The sequence below is a fragment of the Eutrigla gurnardus genome (assembly GCF_963514095.1).
Source record: "Eutrigla gurnardus genome assembly, chromosome: 9".
NCBI lineage: Eukaryota > Metazoa > Chordata > Actinopteri > Perciformes > Triglidae > Eutrigla > Eutrigla gurnardus.
In genome coordinates this window covers 5,415,629-5,428,420 of record NC_139923.1, presented here as the reverse complement: position 1 = coordinate 5,428,420, position 12,792 = coordinate 5,415,629, and the positions used below count along the sequence as shown (strand labels likewise).

The following is a 12,792-nucleotide window of genomic DNA, read 5'->3' as shown; positions in this document are numbered from 1 at the left end:
CAGTCTATCACAGGGCTGACATGTAGAGACAGACAGGTAACCAGTCTATCACAGGGCCGACACGTAGAGACAGACAGGTAACCAGTCTATCACAGGGCTGACATGTAGAGACAGACAGGTAACCAGTCTATCACAGGGCTGACATGTAGAGACAGACAGGTAACCAGTCTATCACAGGGAGACATGTAGAGACAGACAGGTAACCAGTCTATCACAGGGCCGACATGTAGAGACAGACAGGTAACCAGTCTATCACAGGGCCGACATGTAGAGACAGACAGGTAACCAGTCTATCACAGGGCTGACACGTAGAGACAGACAGGTAACCAGTCTATCACAGGGAGACATGTAGAGACAGACAGGTAACCAGTCTATCACAGGGCCGACATGTAGAGACAGACAGGTAACCAGTCTATCACAGGGAGACATGTAGAGACAGACAGGTAACCAGTCTATCACAGGGCTGACATGTAGAGACAGACAGGTAACCAGTCTATCACAGGGAGACATGTAGAGACAGACAGGTAACCAGTCTATCACAGGGCCGACATGTAGAGACAGACAGGTAACCAGTCTATCACAGGGAGACATGTAGAGACAGACAGGTAACCAGTCTATCACAGGGCCGACATGTAGAGACAGACAGGTAACCAGTCTATCACAGGGCTGACATGTAGAGACAGACAGGTAACCAGTCTATCACAGGGAGACATGTAGAGACAGACAGGTAACCAGTCTATCACAGGGAGACATGTAGAGACAGACAGGTAACCAGTCTATCACAGGGAGACATGTAGAGACAGACAGGTAACCAGTCTATCACAGGGCTGACATGTAGAGACAGACAGGTAACCAGTCTATCACAGGGCTGACATGTAGAGACAGACAGGTAACCAGTCTATCACAGGGCTGACATGTAGAGACAGACAGGTAACCAGTCTATCACAGGGCCGACATGTAGAGACAGACAGGTAACCAGTCTATCACAGGGCCGACATGTAGAGACAGACAGGTAACCAGTCTATCACAGGGAGACATGTAGAGACAGACAGGTAACCAGTCTATTACAGGGCTGACATGTAGAGACAGACAGGTAACCAGTCTATCACAGGGCTGACATGTAGAGACAGACAGGTAACCAGTCTATCACAGGGAGACATGTAGAGACAGACAGGTAACCAGTCTATCACAGGGCTGACATGTAGAGACAGACAGGTAACCAGTCTATCACAGGGAGACATGTAGAGACAGACAGGTAACCAGTCTATCACAGGGCCGACATGTAGAGACAGACAGGTAACCAGTCTATCACAGGGCCGACATGTAGAGACAGACAGGTAACCAGTCTATCACAGGGAGACATGTAGAGACAGACAGGTAACCAGTCTATCACAGGGCCGACATGTAGAGACAGACAGGTAACCAGTCTATCACAGGGCCGACATGTAGAGACAGACAGGTAACCAGTCTATCACAGGGCCGACATGTAGAGACAGACAGGTAACCAGTCTATCACAGGGAGACATGTAGAGACAGACAGGTAACCAGTCTATCCAGAACCCACACTAACACGGGGAGAACATACAAACTCCACACAGAAGGAACCTGAACCAGATCCAGGATTACCGGGACCCTCTCGCTGTGAGGAGACAGTTCTACCCATTACTACCCAACATTTTTTTTTACAATTAAAGTGAATGATATCTAGGGGTGTGAATCTTTTGGCTTCACAGCGATTCGATTCAAGGACAATTTTTTTCTTTTGTAACGATTCGATTCGATTCTGTAAACAACGATTCGATTCAGTAACTTGTAACCAAAATTCTATATTCATTAAATAAACATGCAATAATACAAGTGAAACAATCTGTATTCTTCTGAAAGGTGAAGGATAACATATTTATTCTATAAAAAGTAGTCCTGCATAATATTTTATGCTGAATACAAAAATGTAATTAAAATATGCTCAGTTATTTTTAACATTTTTAAATAGACTACATGCTGGCAGGGGAGAGAGTGTCTTAAACGTATTAAAACATTAATCATAAGTAAGAATCACGATTAATCCGATTAAATGCATTTATATCGATTATTGGTGAAACCAAAACGATTCATTCTATTTATTGTAGCAGATTGATTTAGTAGAATCTATAGGACTGACAATCGATTCATTGATTAATCGAATGAATCGTTACACCTCTAATGATATCCTATTTTATCACTAACAAATTAATGTAAGAGCATTTGAATGTTTTTTAAATACTTGGTATACTACAGCTTAGATTATTAGTATGATACTGCATCATATCAGATATATGTAGCACAAAGTAGTATCTAGGAGTGGAGTAAAAAAAACTACAAAATTAGTAGTATAGAAAGGAAATATAGTACCTGAGTAGTGTTCCAGATTTTACAAGCATATATTTGACTTTATACTATTCTAGTTGCAGGTTTTGCACCCCAACGAACTGACTGGTTTGTCTGATTTGTGGCCTGGTAGGCTCCAGATAGCCAGATGGATGTGTACAGGCTTATATGTTCCCTTTGAAAGGAATAGTTCAACGTTTTAATGGTGTCAGTACAAACGTGTGTACCTTTCTCTCAGTGGCGACTGGCTGCTCAGGAAGCTCAGCTGCTGCTCCAGACGGCACACTCTGAAGGCCAGATAGCAGGACGACAGGACCAACAGGAAGACCCTGAGAGACAGACAGGTAGAGAAAGAATGAATCACATTTGCACCTTTCAATCAAACACTACAGTATAACCTTTTCTTCTGTCTATCACACTCTGTGACTGAGGTTAAGTGAAATTAGAAAACCTACGTCTTTGACGTACATGTTTTATGACTTCAGTGACATTGTCATGACATTTATTATGACTGAATAAAAAACTACTATAAAAACTACTATAAATTAAGTTTTTATGACATTGTTGGACAAACTATGACTTTTGTCAAAATATTATACTATGCCTTTTTGACTTTTTTTCGACATACCCTGCTACATTTTACAGAAGGTCATAGTGTAGCATGTCTAAAAAAAGGCACAGCATAAAAAAAAAAGTTGAAAAAAGTAACATGAAGGCGCAGTATATAATGTCGACAAACGAACAAACGAATACAAAAATCATGCAAAAACAATGAAAAACTGTATATATAATATTTAGAAAGAAAAGTTGTGTGTTGAATGTGCTCTGTTGAAAGTGAAAGTATTGAAATGGACTGCGGATTGTTTAAATACAATGCATGCATCCCACGTCATGTTCAGGGGCCGCTGAGACGCTATGCATTAGTTATATTGCTTTTGGCCATGTGAAACAACAATCAACCAGCAGGTGGCAGCACAGACCAACAATAGCCATCCATCCATCCATCCATTGTCTACCGCTTATCCTGTATTTAGGGTCACGGGGGGGCTGGAGCCGATCCCAGCTGTCATTGGGACGAAGGCAGGGTACACCCTGGACAGGACGCCAGTCTATCACAAACAACCATTCACGCTCACATTCACACCTACGGGCAATTTAAAGTCACCAATGAACCTATCCCCATCCTGCATGTCTTTGGACTGTGGGAGGAAGCCGGAGAACCCGGAGAGAACCCACGCTTACACGGGGAGAACATGCAAACTCCACACAGAAGGAAATCGAACCCAGGACCCTCTTGCTGTGAGGCGAGAGTGCTACCCACTACCGTGCAGCCCCAACAATAGCCATAATAAGACAAACTGGAATATACACCTGTGATTTCATTGAACAAAACTACTCGGATTGATACGTAATATTTACACACTGCTGTGTAAATATTTGTTGTGGCCTTTTTGTGGATTTTTTTTTATCATTTGTATCCGTGTTTTTAGTGGAAGTATTTGTGATGATGAATAAGTGTATTTGAGGTATTTTTTGATGGTGCCCCTGATCACAAAATACTCATTCATAAGCTTTAGACAATATATCATAATAATAACACAAAAAAAACACTTTGGGGTGTTTGGGGACGTTCTCGGAACGTGTTTCTGGAGTATTCTGTGTGTGTGTTTTGTGTACTTCCTTGTCTCTTCTGTTGGTACTCACAGCAGGATGAAGAGCTTCAGCAGTTGGTACTCCATGTGGCCCAGTTCAGGTACTGGTTCTGTCAGCAGGATCTTCTCTGTTTCCAAACTGCTGTCTGCAAACGGACACAGTGAACAGTCTCATCTGTGTTACCTTCTCTGAGGGTCTGTGGTGGGCGGGGCCTACCTGTGAGCGTGTGCGTGCTGAACGCCGTGTCTGCGGCGAGGCTGGGGGAGGAGCTTCCCAGCAGGTCGGGGAGGGACGAGGACACGGCGGGGAGCGAGGGCTTCCGCCTCCACTTCAACACCTCTGGATACTCGTCCTGACAGACACACGCCAACATCTCATAAATACCACACTGTACACACGAGGGCTCGACCGGTTCACCGCACCGATATTCAGTAATTTACCGTCATCGGTATCGATCAGTTCATTGGCTGATTTGCAGATAATTTTTTTTTAATTTTAAAATGCGCTACTTTGGTTCGGATGCAGCTGCAGTCACTCCTCTGGTCATTATTTTGATTTATTTTAAGTTTATATCACTTCAGGGAACTATTGTGTTTATTTATTTGATCATTTGTCTCCTATATTAGTAATGATCTGTATTGTATGGGTCGACCCCTAATACACACTGTAGATGTAGATTAATCCACCGCTGAAAATAGTCCCCAACAAAGTCACTATTTCTTCCTGTTTGTTTGATAAAAGCTGTTTTAGAGATTACTGAGTCTTTTTTAGGGTCCCTGCATTGGATAAGGAAAAAAATGTTAACAGGGATTTTTAAAGATGATAATAATACAAATGTAGAACTACACCAGACCTTTAAACGGAGTGAAAGCAGAATCATCCTCAACAGCTTCTGGCTCAGAGAACATCAACACCGCCCTCCGAGTTGGTCATGCGTGGTCAAATCAACTTTACCGTATTTCAGAGAGAACCTGAAGGCAGCGTGGGGAAAGCCTCTTATCCAGGGAGCATGAAGGGGTCACGGAGGGTCACCACAGGACCAAAACAACAGCTTCTGGTATTCAGCTAAGCCCGTTTTCACTCACTGGTGACTCACATCTGACGTTCAGCATCACACGAAGGACTCATTCTGATTCTGATGGGTTTTGTATTTTCCACATCAACAGGGTGTGTTTCTCTAATTTACTGCAACTTTATTTTTAATAATTCATTACTTTTTAATTCATTTTAATAGATCATTCTGTCTAAAAACATTGGAAAATAGATTAATAAAAAGATAGAAAAGGATATTTCCTTAATAGAAATTCTTCAAATTGCTAGTTTTTTCTGCTTAATATTAGAAAACTCAAAGATGTTCAGTTTAAAACATTTATGCCAAAGATGAGCAGCAAATCTTCACATTTTAGAGGCTGAAACAATCAAATTTTATGAATATTTGCCTTAAACAATCACATATATAACTACTAATCAACTATCAAATGAGATGCCAATAAACAAAATAACTCATTTCAAGTTAGAGAAATTGGCATTACATATCTTGATTCTTTGATGAAATACTTACTGATTTACATCCTAATTTGGTTGGACTTGATTTTATTTACTTTGATTAAAGCTCTTGTATCGATGCTGGACCATATTTAACCTTTAAAACACTTTGGCTTCTTTCATTAGAGGTAAGATGTTTAAATATGTCAAAGTCTTGCATTGATATTATATAAGAGTATTTTTATTGTGTGGTATTACTACTTTCACTGTTGCAGAATATTTTTAGTACTTTTACTGTCGGAGTATTTATACACTGTGGTATTAGTACTTTTACTGTGGTAAAGGACCAGTCAGCTTGCATGTATGTGAGATATGTGTGGTATGATCTGAAGGTAAAAGTACCATGGACAGAGAGATGGGCTCCTCCAGGTACTGTTTCAGACTCAGACTCTTCCCGTTCACCTGCAAACACAGAAGCACTCAGTCAGTAGTGTAGTAGTACTAAAGGACTTACAGACGGTCTGGTCCACCAACCTGCAGGTGAGTGCAGATCCTCCTGAGGACGTCGTAGACGCTGTCTCTGGACAGCAGGGACACAAAGACGTACTGCAGAGAGACACACGGTTACAGGACAAAGAAACTCACCTCTTTCTTCATATGATTACTGATGTCTGTTTGGAAGTGGATGTGACATCTAGGACAACAATCTTACAAGTCACTTTGAGGTGAAAACACATTGAAAGGGTTAAAGTTCACGACGTCCAGCTTTTTGGAGCAACTCTAAACACTTTTGATTTCTATTAGACAAGTTATTTATTAGCATAAACCCTGATAACAGGTCAGCTAAAGCAACATCTCAGTGGCTTCAGGGAATAGAGTGATCCTGGACCGGGGTCCCGGATCAGGTCCTCAGAGGATGAATCCTTACTTACTTTGCTGACAAATAGGTCAACGTGAACTTTCAGTTGATATGAGCACGTTTAATGGCCGAGTTCCTCTCTGCATTAACTGAACATGATCCTGTCAGCGGCCGCATGTGAACATGATTACGTCATGTGCCAGAGATTAGCAGACCAACATGCTAACGTACTAACACATGCTATACACCAGTTCATATCCATGCTAATTGGCCAACACGGGCATCTCATTACCTCACATTACATCAAGCAGATGCATCTGCAGCTGATTAAGTAGGAGTCTGACAAAATCATGTAAGTATGAAAAGTCTTAAAAACAATAATTCATTTAGTTCCATCAAAAAGGCTGAATATTAAATATTTCAGTCTTTTTGAATATTTCTTCTTGCCTGAATTAGCTAGTTGTTTGGGATGTGGTTACAGGCGGTTGTCATTTTTTTTAAATGTTTTGTTCAATGACTTAATGTATTTCTAAATCATTTTAGGCGTCATTCTCCTGACTGGTTTGTCATTTCTTTGCCTGGTCTCAAGGTGAGAAATGTATTAAATGTAATTTTGTGTGTTATTTAAATCGTTTGTTTGGTAACAAAGACAAGCAGAACGCCACCCTTTAACTTTATAATTTCATTCATACAGCTGTTTTGTTTTCTAACTCACGTGGTCTTTTCTTTTTTTACACTTTGGGCAGTAAACTGAGGACTGTTATACTTTGTGGGATTAACCACGAGTCAAAGCCAACCAGGAAGTGGAACATTTGTCTTTCAATATTACTTACGAAACGAAGTGACAGTACAGTATGTTGAAAACAGTCATGAAAAATGCAATGATGTGGTATCTCTGGTGAGACAACATCCTGTCTGGTACCTTCTGTGCTGTATCCATGGTGATAGCCAGCCCATTTGGCACCAGACCGGCCGTCTTGTGTTTCTTCACCAGCCGCACTGACACCACTGGAATACACACCTGCACACGGAGAGAAGAAACTATTATTGTGAAAGTAACAGCAAACACTTCCTGTTTCTTCTGCTGCTGGGCAGCTCTGGAGCAAGGCACCTCATAACCTACTGTTCAGCAGTGGCATGATGTAACTAAGTACATTCACTGAAGTACTGTGTCTAGGTACCATTTTGAGGTACTTTTGAGTATTCCCATTTGACTTGATATACAAATCCCAGCTGACATTGGGCAAAGGTATGATGCAATTATATCATATATATTATTCTGCATAGTGAGTACTTTTACTTTAAGTATATTTTGATGCTGATACTTTTGCACTATTACTATAGTAAGATTCTGAATGCAGAGTATTTCTACACTGAACGAGTACTTCTTCCACAGCTGCACTGTTTGCTGCACAGACTAGTTGTAATATGAAAACATCGATATGACAACAGATAAATCATATTTCATGAGTTTTATGAAAGTAAGTACTGACAGTGAAGTGACCTTTCACCTGGACTCCAGCAGAATAAACACTGTCTCGACCGCATACATTCAGACCATAATACTTGTTGTCTCAGTGGAGTCATATGGGGATTGTGTATGTTAACCTTTAGCTTTCCAAATGTTCTACAGTGTGACGCCGTTTTAAGGACACCAACCAGGCTTCAACTGAAATCAATAACTCTAGCTGTGTTTTCATCTACTGCTGTAATCCTAAAACTGGACACAAAAATGAGGCTTGAAGGGTCTGTGTGTGTTTTAATATGTATACATGAAAAAATGGTGAAGAGAGATGCTTACATGTGCATGTAGCTTTCTAATATCTGTCTACGGTCACCGAACCAACTCACAGGGGACTAATGACTCATTCCTGTTTCTTAATTAAGGATTTCAATTTGAATTATATTAAGCTACCATAATGAGCTGTAATACATCAAACATTGAAACACAGTTCAATGCCTTAAACATTAAGATTATTATATTTATATAATTGTGATTTTGCCGATGCCTGATGGCGCATATCTATATGTGAAAAATAGCTACAGCACTATCACAATAAATTATATATTAGGGCTGCCTAACGATTAACACTTTTAATCAGATTAATCACAGATTAGTTTTGGATTAATCACGATTAATCACCATATGAAAAATGCCCATTTTCTCTGTATATTGTTGTGGGTACGGAAAGATAAATGACAGAAGGCGTATATGCACCAGAATATGAAGCCTCGTCAAATAGAGATGTACAGATACCACTTTTTTTATGTTGTTAGGTCAATGTCTACTATGCATGAATATTACCTTCATTCTTGTTGTTCTCCTTCACTCACCTTGATGTCTTTACCAAACAGGTTTGCATAGAAACACAGCCAGTTCCTGGAGATGTAGAGTCGTCCCTGCAGCAGGATGTCTCGCAACAATGCACATGAATACACTAAAGAAGAAGAAGAAGAAGAAGAAGAAGAAGAAGAAGAAGAAGAAGAAGAAGAAGAAGAAGAAGAAGAAGAAGAAGAAGAAGAAGAAGAAGAAGAAGAAGAAGGTGGTCAGCAGGTGCATCAGATACAAAGAGAGAGACTATCTTTGATCAAATGTTTTAATCAGCAGCTGGAAACAAATATCATGAACAACAGTCCTTACCTTTCATCAGGATCTCTTCTTTAGGAACCGTCTGGAACAGCTTGTGGTACTGAGAGTTGTATTTACTGACAGTCTGTGAAGGCAGCAGGAGGAACATAGTTAATCACAGACGGACTCAGTTCTTTATGTTTATGTAATTAAAAATGTACAATATCAAATCTGAAGTACAGGTAAGTATGTGGTTATTTGGAACTGTTCAGTGATTATGCCCATGGTACTGCACATTCTGTTCCATATAACAGAAAGTTGTAATGGTTGTAATCCACAAAGAGATGGGAATCCAGTAATGGGGTTCCACAGGGCTCTGCTCTTGGTCCTTTTCTGTTTACTGTATATAACAACATTTTTACTAATCAGGACTTTAATGTCCACTTTTATGCAGATGATATATTTTTATGTATATATAATCCTATTTTAAAACTATATATCACAATATGGCCAATTGGTAATTTTTTTTTCCTCAACAGAGCATTTTCACATTGTTGTATTGGTACTTTTAAGAAAAGGAAAGGAAAGATTTCTTCCACCACTGCTGACTACAACGTAAACCACTACTTTCTGGAATATTCTTCCTCAGTATTGTTTTGGTTCCTGAAATGTGGGTTGAAGTTACATCATCTAAATACACCTGTGTGTCTTTATTCTCTGTGAGACTTCCTGCCTTCCTCTTCCTGTCTGAAGCAACAAAGACTGAAACAACAGAGAGCAGCGGCCCGACGCCGGCTCCACCTGAAGCTTCTGAAGACGGCTTGAACATTTGGGTCAAGCTAAACAAAAAAAAAAAATTGCATCACAAAACCAGACTTCTTTTCAGCCTTTTAACAGGTATGACATAACGCAGACTTTATTTGCTTCAAAAAAAGTCTTCAAAGGTGTGTAGGATTCTTCTGGTTCTGGATTCTGCTGGTTCATATCATAGATAAATCCATAAAAAGCTGCACTGGATAGTTTCAATTATGTAACCGAAAATGTTACAAACATCAGATTTTACACAGAAATGAGTGAACAAGACAAAAACATAGTCCAGTATAATAGACAGTTGTGTTCATTTGGTAAAACATGTTTGTGAGTGAAGTATTGTCTAGTTATCTGTTCTGAAATCAATTATATTCTAATTTTGTATTTTTGTTTCGTGAACTGATACAGTGCTTGTTTACTTGTGTATTTTCATTTCTTCCTTGTGACTCCTGTGAATGTTATCTGTGTTATGTTTAAAAACAAACTGATTATTGCATGTAAGTAAATAATAAACAGAGTTTGGAGCAGAATGTGTCAAAAACTGCAGTAACTCTGTTCCTCTGTATGAACCTTAAATATGTATCTCATGTCTGATGTTTATGACATATGAACTGAAATGTCTGATGGAAGAGTTTCGTCTACCTTTCTGTCTGATGAAACACACACACACACACACACACACACACACACACACACACACACCCCTGACAGTGTTCCCATGGAGATGAGACAGACCCCGGAAACTTCTGCAGAGACTTAAAAAAAGATTTGAAAGGACTCCTGCTGGCCTGCCGTCATATCTGGACTTCTGAAAACAACTACACAGCTGTGTGTGTGTGTGTGTGTGTGTGTGTGTGTGTGTGTGTGGTGAGCTGAGAGCTCAGCTGTGTTGACGTGTCAGTTCAGATTATTTTGCTGAGTCTTTGTGTTGAGTGAAGAACTCACGGATCCTCTGTAACACTTCTTCACGTCTTCGTAAGACAAGTCGTCGATCAGATGTAGCCTGCAGGACACATCAAACACATCTCATGATATCTCATCAAATCACATCTCATGATATCACATTTCATCCCATCTTGTCTTATCTCATCTCATGATTCAGTCTGAACAGAATGGTTCCTGTGGAGAAGTGGGTCACTGCGGCAGCAAAGCAAAGCCTTAATGGGAACTCATAAAGAAAAATAATGAATTTCGTAACAAAAAGGAATGGAAATGTATCTTTGAAGTGGCTCCTTAGAGAAATCCTGGTCATCCATAAAGAGATGTTTGCCTTGTAGATAAAAACACATTGGATTGAAAAACAGAGTAAATATGTCTGTGCTAGACAAAGAAAAATAAGAATCTGAGATGTGTTCAGAAACATGCTTCTTGCAGTATGGCAACACGCTGAGCTGCTATTACTGGAAAAATGCCCACCAAGGACACCAATTTAAAGGAGAAATCCGGTCATTTTTGACCCCATTTCCGTTGTCCTCAGGGTCATCCCGACTTATTAGAAGCAAAAAACCCGACAAAAATTGACGTTGCCTAGCCCGAGATCTGTACCTGCCTGGCAGCCTTCCAGACTCGCTCCAATGCTAACCCATTGGGGCACGTTATATCTGCTTTCCTGGGCCTCAGAAAACAATTCCAAGACCTATGCAACACAGGTTAGGTCCATACGAGACACCACGGCGCTCGTTTAGCTCAAATAGTGTTGCAAAACGATAAATGTGTGTGTTTTAGCATGAAGTTACTCACCTAAAATCACCCCGTAGAGTAGACATTAGCAGTAGATAGCCGCGCGCCTGTCGTCCCTCCCAGTCACCGCAGAAACGAAAACGTTTTCCTCGTAGTTTTGATTTTGTATCCATAAAGAATTGATCAAGCAGTGCAGTCGTCCTGTCCGTAATAAATCCATGAAGCTGTTATGTCCATATGTATGACTATGTTACAACATAGCAACGACTGCTTACAGCTAAACAGTAGCTTGGAGCCAAAACAATGCAAGTCTCGCGCAAGTTCCCGTCTCCCGACGTCCTCACTCTGGAGCTGTTTTCAAGCCAATACAGTGACAAACTTCTTTCCATCGAGCAGTGCCGTCATGTCCATATGACAGTGTAACTAGCGCTAGCCTACATAGTAAGATTGCTTAGCCTTTGTGACAGTTGAACCTGCTACAAAGACAACAAATCTCGCGCAGTCTCAGTAGGCTAGTTGTGTTGACAGCACGAGTGGGAGTCGCGTGTCGCCTGTCGCGTGTCGCGTGTGCAGACTGCAGTCTCTCATCAATAGAGTGAGATCAAAGTGACCCTCGCGCGACTGTCCAAGATTTTTTCACTGTACTGGCTTGAAAACAGCTCCAGAGTGAGGACGGCAGACGGGAACTTGCGCGAGACTTGCATTGTTTTGGCTCCAGGCTACTGTTTAGCTGTAAGCAGTCGTTGCTATGTTGTAACATAGTCATACATATGGACATAACAGCTTCATGGATTTATTACGGACAGGACGACTGCGCAGCTCGATCGTTTCTTTATGGATACAAAATCTACGAGGAAAACGTCTTCGTTTCTGCGGTGACTGGGACGGACGAGCGCCCGGCATGTTACTAGCTGTAAGCTATCTTTGCTATGTTGTAACATAGTCATACATATGGACATAACAGCTTCATGGATTTATTACGGACAGGACGACTGCACTGCTTGATCAATTCTTTATGGATACAAAATCAAAACTACGAGGAAAACGTTTTCGTTTCTGCGTGACTGGGAGGGACGACAGGCGCTCGGCTATCTACTGCTAATGTCTACGGGGTGATTTGAGGTGAGTAACTTCATGCTAAAACACACATATTTATGTCGTTTTGCCACACTATTTGAGCTAAACGAGCGCCGTGGTGTCTCGTACGGACCCAACCTGTGTTGCATAGGTCTTGGAATTGTTTTCTTAGGCCCAGGAAAGCAGATATAACGTGCCCCAATGGGTTAGCATTGGAGCGAGTCTGGAAGGCTGCCAGGCAGGTACAGATCTTGGGCTAGGCAACGTCAATTTTTGTCGGGTTTTTTGCTTC

At 40.8% G+C, this 12,792-nt stretch overlaps 1 protein-coding gene across 1 annotated transcript in view; it reads right to left on the bottom strand.

Moving 5' to 3' along the window:
• gramd2ab (GRAM domain containing 2Ab) overlaps window positions 1–12,792 on the bottom strand; it is a 28,587-nt gene that overhangs the window by 4,696 nt on the left and 11,099 nt on the right. Inside the window, exons 3-11 of the mRNA XM_084018413.1 lie at window positions 10,689–10,746; window positions 9,006–9,078; window positions 8,699–8,802; window positions 7,287–7,385; window positions 6,040–6,111; window positions 5,908–5,967; window positions 4,237–4,372; window positions 4,072–4,165; window positions 2,595–2,696 (exon numbers count right to left, since the gene is read on the bottom strand). Of these exons, the coding sequence (XP_083874539.1) occupies window positions 2,595–2,696; window positions 4,072–4,165; window positions 4,237–4,372; window positions 5,908–5,967; window positions 6,040–6,111; window positions 7,287–7,385; window positions 8,699–8,802; window positions 9,006–9,078; window positions 10,689–10,746 (798 nt within the window). The remainder of the gene's footprint in view (window positions 1–2,594; window positions 2,697–4,071; window positions 4,166–4,236; window positions 4,373–5,907; window positions 5,968–6,039; window positions 6,112–7,286; window positions 7,386–8,698; window positions 8,803–9,005; window positions 9,079–10,688; window positions 10,747–12,792) is intronic.